At 38.3% G+C, this 16755-nt stretch overlaps 1 protein-coding gene across 1 annotated transcript in view; it reads right to left on the reverse strand.

Annotated features, from left to right (window-relative positions):
* Positions 1-16755, reverse strand: part of LOC110154621 (uncharacterized) — a 125761-nt gene that overhangs the window by 50145 nt on the left and 58861 nt on the right. Inside the window, exon 13 of the mRNA XM_020918629.2 lies at positions 7643-7729. Within this exon, the coding sequence (XP_020774288.2) occupies positions 7643-7729 (87 nt within the window). The remainder of the gene's footprint in view (positions 1-7642; positions 7730-16755) is intronic.

The raw sequence follows: 16755 nt of genomic DNA on the forward strand, positions 1-16755 counted from the left end.
TTGTTGGTTAAAGTTACAGTATGTGACTTCCTGGAGGTGTCAGATCACTAGTTTGATTCTGTGGAAATAGATAACTTTAATTTTATATTGTGGAAGATTATAGCCAAAGGAACAACATTTCCATGGAGACAAGCAAGAACAGACTCTCCTCCAGGCCAATAAACACAATGGAAAAAAAATGTTTTTAGTTGAGTCTATTTTTTTGCTTAAAGGGCCCACACTATTTTCTGATCCCTCTTCTAATTTTGTCTCCTCATCACAAACACACCTGGAGTTGTGTTTATATTTAGACTGAGTTCTTCTCTCAAGCAGAAAACACTCAGACACACCTAGTGATGTCAGGAAGATGTACAGGAAGTGGAAGTCCACTGTGTTTTTAAAATCCATACACCTTCGCAATCATTTGGATGACTTCCGCCCTAAAATTGCCAATCTCTACTGAACCAAAAGGTTGCTGTTACTACCACTACCACTTCATGACATCACAAGGAGGAACAGAGCATTTTAAGCTTTGGAGATGTAGACAGACTAATAAACCAGGATTACTCAAACATGTGTGAATGAAACAAAACACAACTCCAGGTTTTTGATAACCTAACAGCATGTAGTTTTTAGTAGTAGTAATAGTAGTAGTAGTGTGTAGTAGTAGCACTTGTAGTAGTAGCATGAGTAGTAAGAGTAATAGTAACAGTAGTAGTAATAGTAGCAGTAGTAAAAGTAGTAGCAGCAGCAGCAGCAGTAGTAGTAGTAGTAGTAGTAGTAGTAGCAGTAGTAGTAGTAGTAGCAGCAGCAGAAGCAGAAGTAGCAGTAGTAGTAGTAGTACTAGCAGTAGTAGTAGTAGTACTAGCAGTAGTAGTAGTAGCAGCAGCAGTAAGAGCAATGTTTGGTCTGCACGGCTTAGAGCATAAAAGTTTAAAAAGTTACATACTGTGGCTTTAAAATGTACTGCAAAACTCACTTAGATTCTAAATACATCTGTGAATACTTTAGTGGCCTGTCCTTGAATCCACTCAAACAGATCATACTAACACGGCGATAAAAAAGATTTCTATAATTTTTTAAAAGCACGCGTCCAGTTTCTTTTGCATGTTGACCTTCCTATGACATAAATAAAAAAGACTGAACAAGTAATGGGCAAATAAACTTCTCAAAGTACTACTCAAAGTTCAAGCCATGATGTAGTGACAGTATATACATTTTTGTAGCGCATCGACTTATCCGACCTGTAAATCGTTAATGCATTTTTTATTTTGAACATGGTGCGGAGCGTAACAACAACTCTGTATCTGAAATCTCATTGTGGATCTACACTTTTTTATTAAGTACGAGCGTGTAGGCTGCAAACACTAAGCGTAATGAAATAGCTTATCTATCATTTGGAGCCTTCTCGACAGTTCACAATATGTTTGGCTGTGCGCTAAGACAGTGAAAAATGACTGCTCTACTCAATGAAGCGCGCCACCCAGCTTTTGCCTCTTGTTTCTCTTCATTTGCACGCGAGAGATTAGGGCCGGAGCAGTGGAGCTGAAAGAGCGGAAGTTTCAGACAAGATCGTTTAAAAAATATATATATATATGAAAATAAAATGACAAGTTTGTGAGACTGTGGTAATATTTTCACTACATGGATATATCTGGGACTGTTTTTACCAGAAAATAAACAGATAATACAAAAGTCACAAGTACCAAATTTGGAGTTTTATGTTAAACTAGAAGTCACTTTTGTGGCCAGGCCTGTTTGTCAAGGGCCATGTTTACATGATGTTTTTTATTTCCAAATTAATTGTTCTTAATTACCATATTTTTCTGACTATAAGTCGCACATTTTTTCATGGTTTGGGTGTTTCCTGCGACTCCAGTGTGACTTATATATTAAAATTGTTGACACTGACAGCCACTAGAGGCTCTAGTCTTGTGTGTCAGTATCTGCTTCTTCTATTACTCCTGTACCACTGTTACTTGGCTCTACTGCGAACACACCATTACTTCTGTAGACAGACAACTGAGAAGACTGAACACAAATGCCCCCAAAAAGAAAATCATATTTTGGGATTCAGAAAGGCCAGTATAATTCAAACGAACTGATGCAACGCAGGAGAGGAAGCAGCGCTCCATTTATCTCCAGAGGTTACAGAGTTGCTCAAAAGTTGCTCAATGATGAAGAATTCATTCAGATTTAGTGATCTGGAGTGAGATGGAGAGTTTGTTCAAACTTGTTCTGTTCTGTTGTTTATGCCATAGTTATCTGAAGAACTGTTCATATGTGACGTTAACAGTCTGTTGTTCTCTGTTCTGTTGTTATTACTAGAACTTGCCTTTCAAGATGAATTGTCAGTTCCTGGTCTCTGATTTTATGGAATAAATTTCCCCCAAAAAGTGCGACTTATATATGTTTTTTCTTCTTCATTACGATTTTTTGGCTGGTGCGACTTATAGTTCAAAAAATATGGTAAATAGTTTGGAATTAAAGTATTCTCATTCGAAGTTTACCAAATTGAGGTTTACATAGAAAACATGTTATATCGCTTTTATTTAATTCTGCTGAACATCTGGGAGTGGCAAAGGGTTCTGATTGGACAGGAATGTGAACATATTTATGTCTACCGGAAGAAAACACACACTTCAACTACTATCAGCTTTTTTCTCATCTCAGTCTGTCGTTACGCCACGGACACAAACAGGATCCAAACTTTTGTTGCAGATAATGAAGCAGCAACTTAAGAATTCTCTCATCACGCTTTACGTCTGTCGGCTGAGGAGGAGAAGGGAACAGTGTCGGAGAAGGGAGGAAGAAGACAAACTCAGTCAATGGTTGCTCTACCTCAGCCCACTCCCACATTTTTTTACGTTTTCTGCCGTCCACTCTTTTCATTATTAGTATGTATATACTTGTATGTTCTTCCTGTGCAAAAAAATAGTTTCTGTTTGAGACCAGTGATTGCTCTGGGTCACCATCTTGCAGTGTGTCATTGAGTCAGAAGGGCGACCCACTGAGCATGCGCTGAATGACCAGAATTAGTTTTAAGAAGAATAAACATTTACATGATCGAGGGATAAATTAATTTGGCTTTAAAATTGTAATAAATCACACACATACTTCTGAATTAAGTTTAATTCATCATTCTCATTAGGAATGAAATGTTTACATGGTCTTTTTAAAAGAAGAATTAATTTTTATTCAGAATTTAATAAGTTTAATTTGCAATTAAAGCTCTCATGTCAACATGGCAAATGTCTGAAGTGTCTGAGCTCTAAAACAAAGGCCAGTCCTGGTTAGTATTTGGATGGGAGACCTCTGAGAATAGCAGGTGCCACAGTGGAGCAGCAGCTCTGACTAGTGGAAACTGTCACTGTGTCCTTAGGCAAGACACTTCATCCATCTCACCTTGCATGAATGTGGTTTGTGAGTGTTGGTGGTAGTCAGAATGGCAGATGGTGTAAAATGGCAGCCTCACTTGCGTCAGTCTGCCCCAGGGCACCTATGGCTACCACCACAATCACTTTGAGAACCTTCAACAGATGAAATGTAGTAAAACTCATCTGTTCAAGTCATGGACAGAATAAAAAAGTTGACTCAGTGAGTGACGTCACCCATAGTGCTCAGCACCACTCAAATGAAGCTCTATGATGTGCACGGTTTCAGGGGCGAATTTGGAGCCAGGCTCTATATTATAAATAGGATTTTTTTGACGAACAAAACTGTGAAAAACAAACAAACATGTAGAGTGGGTTAATATATTTTAAGATCAAGATGACAAGGCTCACAACAGCAGTTACAGAGAGAGGGGAGACAATATTCTAATGTATGTATCTGAATGTGAACCCAAGATGTTGTCATATAGTTTTCAGTGGTCTGTGTTCATTGGTGCATGGGCCCAAAAACAAATTTTTCCTCTGCATTTGCTTCCTCAATGTAGCTAACTCCACCCACCCGTGTGACGTCTGTAACATGCACGGCGTGGAGCGTTTGGACCAATCAGAGCAAGAGCTGCTAGAGCAGAGCGAGTGAGGGCTCAGAGTGGGGTGAGGCTAAGTCTTACAAAGATCACTTTTAGGCACTTTGAGGATTTAAACATTTAAAAAAGTTTATGTTGTGAAAATAGAAAAGAATCCACACAAAATTTGACCTTTGTGAAAGTTGTGGATGCCCTGTTAGAACACAGGCAGTTTTAATTCCCAAAAAATGCATTGTGCTCTATGGTTGAATTGTTTCTGGGCCAATTTTATTTTAGATCCATGTCTGGAATACGGCTAGCACGTTAGCTCCATTTAATGTCCATTTATATTTATAGTCTATGGTTAAAGTACAGATTTGTAATTTTTTTAAAAAGCACATTATAAGCGTACTCCTGGTGGTCACAGTTGTTCTGGGGTAGACAGAAATGTGGCTGCCTATCTGCACCATCAGCCCCTTAAACCATCACCAATCACTGCACACACAGCACATTCACACTAGGCAAGATGGGTGAAGTGCGTTGCCTAAGAGTACAACTCTGCATAGCTTCAGAGATCAGATGAGATCAGGCTTTCTCTGTGTGCTGTAAGGCTGTAAGAGCAGCTGTTAAAACTCTGAATTATTACATGTTTTCTAAAGCTTTTGTATTTTTAAAGTAGAATTTATTTACAGTTTGTTTTGTTTTAAGCGAACACAGATTAGTTTTTGATTTCCAGTTTATACGTGAAAAGCTCTAAGTGCTTTTTACTGCGGGGCATTTGATGAGGAGAAAGTCTGTTCCTGTTTTACACCCACGACAAAAGGGGGACTTGATTTGATTAAGATGTGCCAGTGTCTGCGTCGCCATGGCGAAGTGAGGTCTCAAAGTGGCCCTCCAGGATCTCCTGATTTGAAGACTCTTAACAAAACACCAAACAGAATCGCAATACCTCCTCCATCACTTCAAATGTACAAGTAACCAGAGGAGAAAGCTTTGTTATTTATGTCCCTTTGCTCGCATTTGTGGAAAAAGTCCTGTTTTTCACTCATGAATATGTTTATGCACTGCAAAAAGGAGCGACATTCACTTGAATTTGAAACTCTGGACTAGTTCCTAGTTATTTTAGGAAAATATTTTAATAAAAAAAGACACAAATACTGAAAGAGTCCACTCAAATGAATACTTTTACAATCAGCTTCTTAGGTTTTTCATGGCCAGATGATCAACAATTGTTTGACCTAAAACCATCACAGCAGAAGTAGTGGCACGGTGGCTGAGTGGCTAACACTCATGCCTCACAGCAAGAAAGTTCTGGGTTCAATCCCCGTGTCTGGATGGGTTTCCTCAGGAACATGCTACATAGGTCTCCATGAACAGTTGATAGTTAAGGTCAGTTAAATACAATCAGTTCAATCATTGTGTCCTTAGGCAAGGCACTTCACCCACATTGCCTAGTATGAAAGTGGTGTGTGTGTGAGTGATGGTGGTCGGAGAGACCGATGGCGCCGATTGGCATGGCAGCCGAGCTTCTGTCAGTCTGCCCCAGGGCAGCTGTGGCTACAATAGTAGCTTACCATCATCAGGTATAGAGTGACTGAATAATGCTCTGTAAAGCATCTTTGTGACAAAAAATGTCTGTGAAAAGTGCTATATAAATGAAGACTTACTTACTAGTAATAGTAGCAGTAGTAGCAGTGCTACTGCTACTAGTAGTAATAGTAGTGGTAGCAGCAGTAAGTGCAGTGTATGGTCTTATTTGATTCTTAACAAAACACCAACAGAGTAGAAATCCTTGCTCCGTCTCTTCAAATATAAAACTAAAGCAGAGGAGAGAGCTTTGTTGTTTATGTCAGTTTGCTCTTATTTGTGGAAAAAAATCCTATTCTGAAGCTTCAGCAGTCACATTATTACTTTCATGTTTTGTCTTTAGTTGTAGTGTCTGCCAGTAAGAGTTTTTACGCTGGAAAAGGAGCTAAACTGACTTTAATATAGAAGTTTTGACAAGTTTCTGCTTATTTTAGAAGATAATTAAACCAGCCACAGCTACAGCAGTAGTAGAAGCAATAGAGGTAGCAGTTGTTGTAATAGTAGTAATAATAGTAGCAGTAACAGTACCAGTAGTATTAGTAGTAGTAGTAGTAGTAGTAGTGGTAGTAGTAATAGTAGTAGAAGTAGTAGTAGTAGTAGTAGTAATAGTAGTAGTGGTAGTAGTAGTAGTAGTAGTAGTAGTAGTAGTAGTAGTAGTAGCAGCAGTACATGACCAGCTGCAGGTCTTTCATAGACACAGGGGGCTCTCTCAAGAGTCAGGAGGAGCAGTAGTATTAATAACAGTAATAATAATGGTAGTAGTCGTTGTAACAGTGGTAGTGGTAGGAGTAGTAGTAGTAGTAGTAGTAGTAGTAGTAGTAGTAGTAGTAGTAGTAGTAACACATTTACCTGACTGTCTGCAGGTCTTTCATAGACACAGGGAGCTCGCTTGGAGTCAGGAGAAGTAGTAGTAGTATTAGTAAGAGTAACAGTAATAGTAGTAGTTTTAGTAACAGTAGTAGTAGTAGTAGTAGTAGTAGTAGTAGTAGTAGTACAGTAGTAGTAGTAGAGGTAGAAGTAGTATGTGTATTAAACTGATCGACTGCAGGTCGTTCATAGACACAAGGAGCTCTCTCAGAGTCAGGAGTAGTAGTAGTATTTGTAACAGTAATAATAATAGTAGTAACTTGTTGTAACAGTAGTAATGCTAGTAGTAGTAGTAGTAGTAGTAGTAGTAGTAATATGTGTATTAAACTGACCGGCTGCAGGTCGTTCATAGATACAGGGAGTTCTCTCAGACTCAGGAGGAGTAGTAGTATTTGTAAAAGTAATAATAATAGTAGTACTTGTTGTAACAGTAGTAATGCTAGTAGTAGTAGTAGTGGTGGTAGTAGTAGTACTAGTAGTAGTAGTAGTAGTAGTAGTAGTAGTATGTGTACTGACCGGCTGCAGGTCGTTCATAGATACAGGGAGTTCTCTCAGACTCAGGAGGAGTAGTAGTATTTGTAAAAGTAATAATAATAGTAGTACTTGTTGTAACAGTAGTAATGCTAGTAGTAGTAGTAGTAGTAGTAGTAGTAGTAGTAGTAGTAGTAGTAGTAGTATGTGTATTAAACTGACCGGCTGCAGGTCGTTCATAGATACAGGGAGTTCTCTCAGACTCAGGAGGAGTAGTAGTATTTGTAAAAGTAATAATAATAGTAGTACTTGTTGTAACAGTAGTAATGCTAGTAGTAGTAGTAGTGTAGTAGTAGTAGTAGTAGTAGTAGTAGTAGTAGTAGTAGTATGTGTATTAAACTGACCGGCTGCAGGTCGTTCATAGATACAGGGAGTTCTCTCAGACTCAGGAGGAGTAGTAGTATTTGTAAAAGTAATAATAATAGTAGTACTGTTGTAACAGTAGTAATGCTAGTAGTAGTAGTAGTAGTAGTGTAGTAGTAGTAGTACTAGTAGTAGTAGTAGTAGTAGTAGTAGTAGTACGTGTATTAAACTGACCGGCTGCAGGTCGTTCATAGATACAGGGAGTTCTCTCAGACTCAGGAGGAGTAGTAGTATTTGTAAAAGTAATAATAATAGTAGTACTTGTTGTAACAGTAGTAATGCTAGTAGTAGTAGTAGTGGTAGTAGTAGTACTAGTAGTAGTAGTAGTAGTAGTAGTAGTAGTACGTGTATTAAACTGACCGGCTGCAGGTCGTTCATAGATACAGGGAGTTCTCTCAGAGTCAGGAGCAGGTCCAGTTGAACACTCAGGTACGGGATGTTACACATCTGCAACACACAGAGGCAAGGAGACTTTATTTGTATAGCACGATTCACACACAAAGTAATTCAGTGCTTTACAACGATCATAAAATTAACATTGAATGAGAAAAGTGAAGAATAAAAAAACCTTTCAGTTATATGCAGCTAAACAGAACTGTTTAGTGAGCCTGGATTTAAACATCGTAAGTAGAGAGTAAGTAGAGTAAGTAGAGTCTGTCTCACATGTTCAGGAAGACTGTTCTAGGTTGTAGCCACATGAATCTGAAACTCTCACTCCCCGTGTTTAGTCCTGACTCTGGGCACCAGCAGGAGGCCGCTCATATGGGACTAACATGTCACAGATGTACTTTGGTGCTCAGCCATGGAGAGACTTGTACAAGCAGAGCTGCTTTAAAGTCTCACAGGTAGACCTGAGTACAAGACGCATGTGCTCGTACTTCCTAGTTCAAGTCAGGACCCGAGCTGCAGCGTTCTGGATGTTCTGCAACGTCTCACAGCTCATTTGGAGAGTACTCTAACCTACTGGAGATAAACCCATGGATAAGTCTCTCCAAGTGTGCTTTAGACAGTACACCTGTGATTTTTGTTATTTTAAATGCTAAAAAGTTGCAGATGTTATTGAGTTGATGTGGCTGTTCAAGTTCAAGTCTGACTCCATTATTAGCACTAGATTTCTAGCATGAGAGAGAGAGAGACTGGAGGTGACTGCTGACTCTTTCTCAGAGAAAAACAAGGTGAAGATTCTACATCACTCTTCGTGGTCAGCAGCACATTTTTATACTGTTGACTGGTACACTACCAACCATACATACTTGTACACGAGGGTAATGTGGTAAAGCAAATCATCGTTTTTTTTTTCCTCATATTGGTTAACTGCAGATTCACATACTTGTAAGCGGTTCATTCAAAGTGAATTAGTATAAAATGAAGTTAGTTAGTTTGAACTAACAAGATACTAATGAGCAGAAATAAAAACTCTATTAAAAGCAAAGTGAATAAAGTCTATAGTAGGACTTAACCGGGATCAAACCAGGATGCGCGTGGAGTCTCTGTGCAGACAGTAAAACGATTGTCTGAAGCTGCCGACCTTTCACTGAACGCTAACCTTCAATAAATCACTGTAAGTCTCTCCAATCACGCTCCGGGGCTTTTCACACTGCCTATGTCCATGTACACCAAACATCTGCCCGTTATCTGATTTCTGCAGTTATAGATCGTGTAAACAGTTGCATCTGTGTGAGTAATCTGATTTCCTTCTCAGCGTTCACACTTCTGCAGAGAAATTATGCAAAAAAGGTAAAAAGTAACCAAAAATGAAAAAGAAAATGTTAAAGATTGAAAGAGTTATTTTGAAATTCCTTGTACTTTGTCTTTCAAATAAAAATCCACTGATTAAAAGATCTAAATTACACTATTTTCAAATCTTATATTGTTGTTTCCTCATCACAATCAGATGTGTATTTTGTTTCATTCACACAAACCCTGCATATTTAGTTTTTCTCTCAATCAGAAAACACTGTTCCACCTTGTGATGTCATGTGGAAGTGCTCCATTGTGTTTTTAAACTCCATACACCTTAACTAGAATCATTTGGATCATTTCAGCCCTGGACAGAGCTGGGAAGTAACTGGATCCATGTACCAATAATATGTCTTCTTAATAATAATTTTAAGGAACTGTATTCTAGTATTTGTTGGTATTCAGAATACAGTTACTTTTCTACAATCGGAGGACTACATTGTGGTATGGGATCTCACAATTTAGTCTTCAAACTGCATAGAATTAGTGAGAAAAATGAAAACAGAGGTCTCCTGGTGTGTGCAAGTGCGATTTTTCCTTCTCAAATGAGTGACAGGAAATGCATAACAGTGAAACAAACATAAAGTTGTTTTTAATCATATGTTGAATTTTTACACTATAAGTTAAATGTGACTCAATTTAAAAGTATTCTGAATACAGCACTCTGATTGGACCATGTATCAGAATACATTACAAAATACATTCTAATGTGGATGTTTTCTAACTAAATACATTTTTAAAGTACCATATTTTCCGCACTATAGGGCGCTCTGGATTATAAGACGCACTGTCATAGAATGGTCTATTTTTGAACTTTAAAAAAACGACTTTAAACGAAATACAACAGTTAGATGGTCAGTGGGACTTAGTTTGGTGCGTTCACGGTGACTCTGGGCTTTGTTCAGTTGTGGCGTGTAGGGAGGGTGCTGTCTGGGACCACTGGATTGTCGGCGTGTTCGCAGTGACTCAGTTGTTCAGTTGTGGCCAGAAGTGGCACATTGCACTCGCTTTTTCGGTTCGTTCCTCCGTTCTATTCCTCGTCGGCGTGGAGTGATGAGTGTGGCTGTGGGTGTTTTTCGCTGCGTGGTCATTGTCTGCTCCGTGCCTGTTTGCATGAGCTGCGGATTCGTGTATAGGGCGCTCTGGATTGCCCAATAGCCCAGAAAATACGGTATTCTCCTATCACCGACCCTGGAATTGCCAAACTCTACTGAACAAAAGGTAAAATGTAGCTCCTTGACATCACAAGGTGGAACAGAGCATTTTGAGCTTTGGAGATGTAGACAGACTAATAATAAAGCATTACTCAAACATGTGTGAATGAAAAAAAACACAACTCCAAATCTGTTTTTGAGGAGGTAACAGTTTTAGAACAGGACTTACAGAGCACAAGAGTCAATTTTGTGTAATACAGGACCTAAAAATTGAAAGAGTTATTTTAAAATCCATTGTACATTGTCTTCCGAATACAGTTACTTTAAAATCCATTGATTAAAGGCCCCATGTGTACCAGGTGACATCACAACTACATGTTTATAATATGAATATTTGAAACAAGGGGCTCTGTTGTTGTCTCTTGTTAATGTAAAATTGTGTCTGGTCTTATATAAAGTTCATGGGCCTAGTCAAAAATATAAATTAGAAGGCCCGACAATTATGGATTTTACTTTTTAGTTTTTGAAAATTCATTAGAAAATTATGTCATCATATCAGATGGTTTGCCTGGAATGTTCCACAGTATGGCATTAGAATGACCCTTTTTGCATGCATTCAGTTACAGGTGTTTTTACTACTCGCAAATACACTGAAAATCTTGCTTTCTTACTATGAGCCGGGTCGTCTTTCCACAGATCTGACTTGGCTAATTTACCTTCTTGTCTCCTAGTGCTAAATCCTTTATTACACAAAACGGACTCTTTTGATCTTTGAGTCATGTAAGAATGTTGTTATCTCATCAAAAACAGACCTGGACTTGTGTTTTGTTTCATTCACACGTTTGAGCAGCTCTTTATTATTAGTCTGTCTACATCCGCAAAGCTCAAAATGCTCTGTTCCACCTTGTGATGTCACGAAGAGGTGTTTTTAATTCAAAGAGCTATTAAACACCCACCTGAAGCTTTACTCCGCCCCAAGCAGAATCTGAGGGGTGGTGCCCGGTGGGTTAGGGGAGTGGGTGTGGGGTGGGCTCTAGAGCGATGATTGACAGCCGACTGATAGCCACAACTTCCAACATGGCGTGGACCGGTGAGCTCTGGACTTAGAAAAAGAGCGGACATTTGTGCTTGGATCATGCCATTTCCCTTTTCTCCAGACACGGCGGGACATCGCGGTGCCCGGCGGTGCCAGGTAGGGGTGGGGCTGAGAGGGGCTCCTCAGTTGCCGCCCGTCAGTCTCTGTGCTCGTCACGTAATAACCTGCATCTGACTCACTGGCAGTCGTTAATCCAACCCAAAAATTTCAATGTACTGGCCGTAGTTGATCCTAAAGAGGCTGCTGCAGACACGACCTTTGACCCAGAAGTCCGATTTTAATCAAATACGCATTAAAATAAGACTAGGGATAGGTATACATTTCTATTTTACACAGCTAATCATTAGAAAAATGTGATTTTGGTGTTTAGTGGCCTTTTAACAGCTCCTTTTCACTTTTAGTTCAGTAGAAATGTCAATTCCAGAGCTGAAATTATCAAATGATTCTAGTGAAGGTGTGAGGAGTTTAAAAACACAAGCACTTCCTGTATTACCGCATGACATCACAAGGTGGAACAGAGCATTTTCAGTGTGAGAAAAGAACTCAGGCTAAATATGCAGGGTTTGTGTGTCAAACATGTGTGAATGAAACAAAACACATCTCCAGGTTTTTGATGATGAAACAACAGATCAGAAAATATCATATATGGACCTTTAAGGACATACTGTTGAACATTTCAAAGCAATAACATCCTCATAGAGACTGCGATAAGAAAAGTTACATAATCTACCTTTAATATATGGGATATTTATATGTTAATCTGTTTTTTGTCTAGACCAAGTCTCCTTTTTGCTCGTCTGATTTCTGAACACATTTTTGAATTTCTAATGAAGGCTTAGCAGATCGCGCCGATGCTACGCCAAGCTAACAGCACTAATTTGATTCCTTTCAGGCTAAAATTGTGTAACATTAGTCACTGGGTTTAACATAATTACATTCTCAGGTGTTGACTGCCTTTTCTGTGCAAAGCTAATGAGAATTCACTGTGTTGCTTCAAATGGGGAAAAACGTTAATCTGCTGCTTTTTTTTTTTTTTCAATGTTTATCCTATGAATTTGTGTACACACATATTTCAAATGAATTATAAAACATATTTGATAGTACTTTCAAACAGGGTCCGGCACATACCAGGTACTTATAGCAGTAGTTAGTAGTTATTAGGCTGATAATTACAGTTTTAGTTACTGAGGTACTTACAGTGGTACTTAGGATGGTACTTACAGAAGTACTTAGAGTGGTAAGTAAGGTACTCACCAGTACTTTGGCTGGTAATTATCCTGATACTTACTGGTACACACAGTATAACTAATAGCAGTACTTATAGGGCAAGAAGTGATAGTTGGACTAACAGTGGTAGTAGTAGTGGGTACTACTTGATTTATTTAGTACAACTTATAGCAGGATTTAGTGGCATTTAGAGTGGTACAAGTAGTGGTAATTAGACTAATAGTAAGTGGTACAAGTAGTGCTACCAATAGTAATAAGTAGTATTAAATGTAAGTTAATGTAGATCACTATGATAATGATTTGTTTATGTGCACTATATTGGATGTATTTAAGTATTTAAGTTTAGTGCACATGCTCCACCTGACATGCTCTGTATTTGCACATAGTCCTGTTGGCATAGCCATGTTATGAGGCTGTTGTTAATGTTATTATATCTCTAACGTGATTAAAACCCAAACTAAAATTTATCATGGCCGTGTCACTTACGACACCAGTTAATATATACATGTCCAAACTAGGGCTGCAAGAATTTGATCATCAAAGGCTAAAACTATGCAGGTATCCTCTTGCCTGGCTGGTCCTATACTGTGTGTCTTAGTATTTTTATACAGTAACAACAGTACCATCCAAACTACTGTTGATACAACACTGAAATTTCAAACAAAATATTAAAAAATAGACTTGATACAGGTTTTGATACCTAAATTATAATTTTAAAAGATCTTTTTTAGACAATGTTGTGATTTTAAACACAAGTAATAGTATTTGTTTATTACCATGTGGTCGTACATGATGAAACTGCTCAGGAAAGGTTCAATTTTATCCAGTTATGTTATTTTTTTTTTCTAATATTCATACATGCAAATTGTGTAACTTTTCTTGTGGAGGGTCCGTCTTTGCTTTCCTCCAAGGAGATGTTATTGCTTTATCTGGAATGTTTCACAGCATGATATTAAACCTTTCTATCTTCATGGAGACCAAACCAGACCAAGTTACAGGTCAGATCTGTGGAGAGGCGACCCCACTCACAGTCAGAACACCTGTTTTTCTAGGTATTTCTGAGCTATAAAACCACCTGTAATTTAATACATGTAAAGAAGAGTTGTTTAATGTCATACTGTGGAACATTCCAAGCAGGTGACAGACTCCCCAATCGAAAAGTTACACAGTACACCTTCAAATGAGTATGTAGTTTTGATACTGCTTGTAGTACTGATTAGTATCTGGTTTTCAATCATCATTTAGAACAAAATCAAACTTCACCCACTGCAGATGTTTAGTGCTTCGCTCATTAATTCTGCAGAAAGTTGATGTTTTTCAGTCTCCTGTGATATATATATTTTTTAGTTTATTTTTTTGTCCACATAAGCAGCCCTTTTTGTTTTAATACAGACAGCCCATGCACGTCTGTGATTGGCTAATCCACTTGTCAATCACGGTCATCTGAACTCAGGGTGATTCAACAGAGACCAGACTCGCATCTTTGAAAAGTAGTGAAGACTGTGTTTTCTGCAGGCAAGGTATCCTCTACAAAGAACAAAATATTCTCTGCCTCTGTAGGGTCTTATTATAAAAACTGCTAACCCTGTAGTTCAGACCAGCATGTCCTGAAATGTATAAGATTCCTGTTTTAGTTTAGTAGTTGTGCTTTCACTCTTCTGTCAAATGTTGGCCCTCACGTTTTTCCAATATGGGTACCTGTGCACATTTAAAAGCCAAGAGCTGCAGAATACAGAACAACTGTTATAATCAAATTACCAAACGAAGCCTTTCTGATGAATGATAAAAGCAGTTTAAGGTCACTGTTTTATTCACGTCTCCAAGGAGAGCTGCACAAATTACACTAAATGGGCGTGCAGGGCTTTTAACATGAGTACGACTTTTATCTGGAATATTTGGGGCAATTTTTCTGAATAAATTCAAGTATAAAGTTAATTATATTTACCTTTTTACGGGTGTGTTAAGGGTTTACTTGTCTTCATGGAGATGTTATGGCTTTGGCTTTATAGAATGTTCCACAGTGGATAATTTCAGACCTTTAATTGCTAATCTCTGAACAAAAGTTAAGGGGAGCTGCTGACTTGAAAACTACTGCTATGACATCACAAGGTGGAACAGAGCTTTGGGGATGTAGACAGACTTATAAACCAGGATTAGTCAAATCAGTGTGAATGAAACAAAACACAACTCCAGGTCTGTTTTTGAGGAGGTAACAGCATTAGAACATGGGTTAAATCTCACAACAGTGTTTTAAGAATTAAAGATCTACTATGTAACTTTTCTGGCAGAGAATATGCTACATGCTTGTCTATATGGAGATGCTGCTTTGCCTGGATTGTACCGCAATATGACGTTAAACAACAACAGATAAGTTAGTGACCCTTTTAGGCCAAATTACAGGTCAGATCTGTGGAGAGGTGATTGCACTCACAGTAAGAATGCATGTTTCTCAAGGCATTTTTTCATCAATAAAACACCTGTAAGTGAAAAATACAAGACAGATTTAATTTTAAGTTGAATTAATTATCGTGCAACATTTTAGGCAAAGCAATAACATCTCCATGGACTTTGAGTTGCACCAGTCAAAAAATGTGTAATAAAGAAGAAAAAAACATATATAAGTTACACAGGACTATAAGTCGCACTTTTTGGGGGAAATTTATTTTATAAAATCAGAGACCAGGAATTGATATTTCATCTTCAAGGCAAGTTCTAGTAATAACTGAAAAGAGAACAACAGACTGTTAACGTCACATATGAACAGTTCTTCAGATAACTATAGCATAAACAACAGAACAGAACAAGTTGACCAAACTCTCCATCTCACTCCAAATCACTAAATCTATTGAATTCTTCATCCTCGATGTCACTTTTAAGCAACTTCATGACCTCCGGGGCTGTCGTCAGACTCAGCATCAGTTCCAGTTAGAATTATTTCAGCCTTTCTGAATCCCGACAGGATGGTTTCGGTGTCACTGAAGTCCAGGCTTTGTCGATGCATCCAGTGACTTCCAGGAAAGTTGAATCATGCATCCTCCTGGTGTCAGTTTCTCGCTCACTCCAAACTTTCTTTCTGCTGCTTGATTACTAGCTGCATAATTTCCCTACTTGCAGTTTGTAATCTGCAAAATTTCGATTTTTTGGGGGGGCATTTGTGTTCAGTCTTCTCAGTTGTCTTTATAAGTTTGTTTAAATTTTCAGTGGTACAGAAGTAATGGTGTGATCGACTGACATGATACAGACAGGACAGAGGCTCTTTCTGCAGGAGACATGCACAGTAGAGTGAAGTGTCTTGCGTCTGTCAGTGTGAAAATTTGAATATATAAGTCGCACCAAAGTATAAGTCGCAAGAAACACCCAAACCATGAAAAAAGTGCGACTTATTGTCCCAAAAATACAGTATGTACCAGTTATAATACTGTCAAAAAGCAACAAAAAGCTGATAAATAAACAAACAAAAAAGACTTGACGTCATTTTTGATATATGTGTATGTGTATAATGTGTTATTTCTACATGTTTACAATAAATTTGACTTTCCATTCACTTTTAGAGTGATACTTAAAGCTCAACCCAGACATTTGCAGGTATGTTTTAGCTCATTTCAGTTTGATATCATGTGATTTTTTTGTTCAGGAGAATTTAAAACATTTTAGTCTCTATCACCGACATAATAATAATGAAATAATCGTCTCTTTGGCCAGTCAAATGTTGCCTAAAGGGCTTGTGGGTTGCTCCGGCTGCTCCTGTGTCAGAAATGTACCATGTGCAGAGATAAACAGCCTCAGTGTGAATGAGGAGGAGTGCTTTAATATTTATTACATGAGCCTCACACACACACACACACACACACACACACACACACGCACACGCACACGCACACGCACACGCACACACACACACACACACACAGACACACACACACACACTGATGAAGTAACAACATTATAATCTTAAAGAGTCAAACGATAAACTCTCTACAACTGTACAACAACTCAACCTGCTGTAACAGATAATACTCCCTACAACTGTACAACAACTCACCTTTATGTAACAGATAATGCTCCCTACAACTGTACAACAGCTCACCGTTATGTAACAGATAATACTCCCTACAACTGTACAACAATTGACCCTTATGTAACAGATAATACTCCCTACAACTGTACAACAACTCACCCTTATAAAACAGGTAACCTTATGGCCTGTCAATCATCATATCATCTTCCTTTGACCTCTTGTATAAAGCTTTTGTATA

The sequence above is a fragment of the Boleophthalmus pectinirostris genome, unplaced genomic scaffold, assembly GCF_026225935.1.
Source record: "Boleophthalmus pectinirostris isolate CB_2022bp ecotype Guang Dong unplaced genomic scaffold, ASM2622593v1 HiC_scaffold_8, whole genome shotgun sequence".
Lineage (NCBI taxonomy): Eukaryota > Metazoa > Chordata > Actinopteri > Gobiiformes > Gobiidae > Boleophthalmus > Boleophthalmus pectinirostris.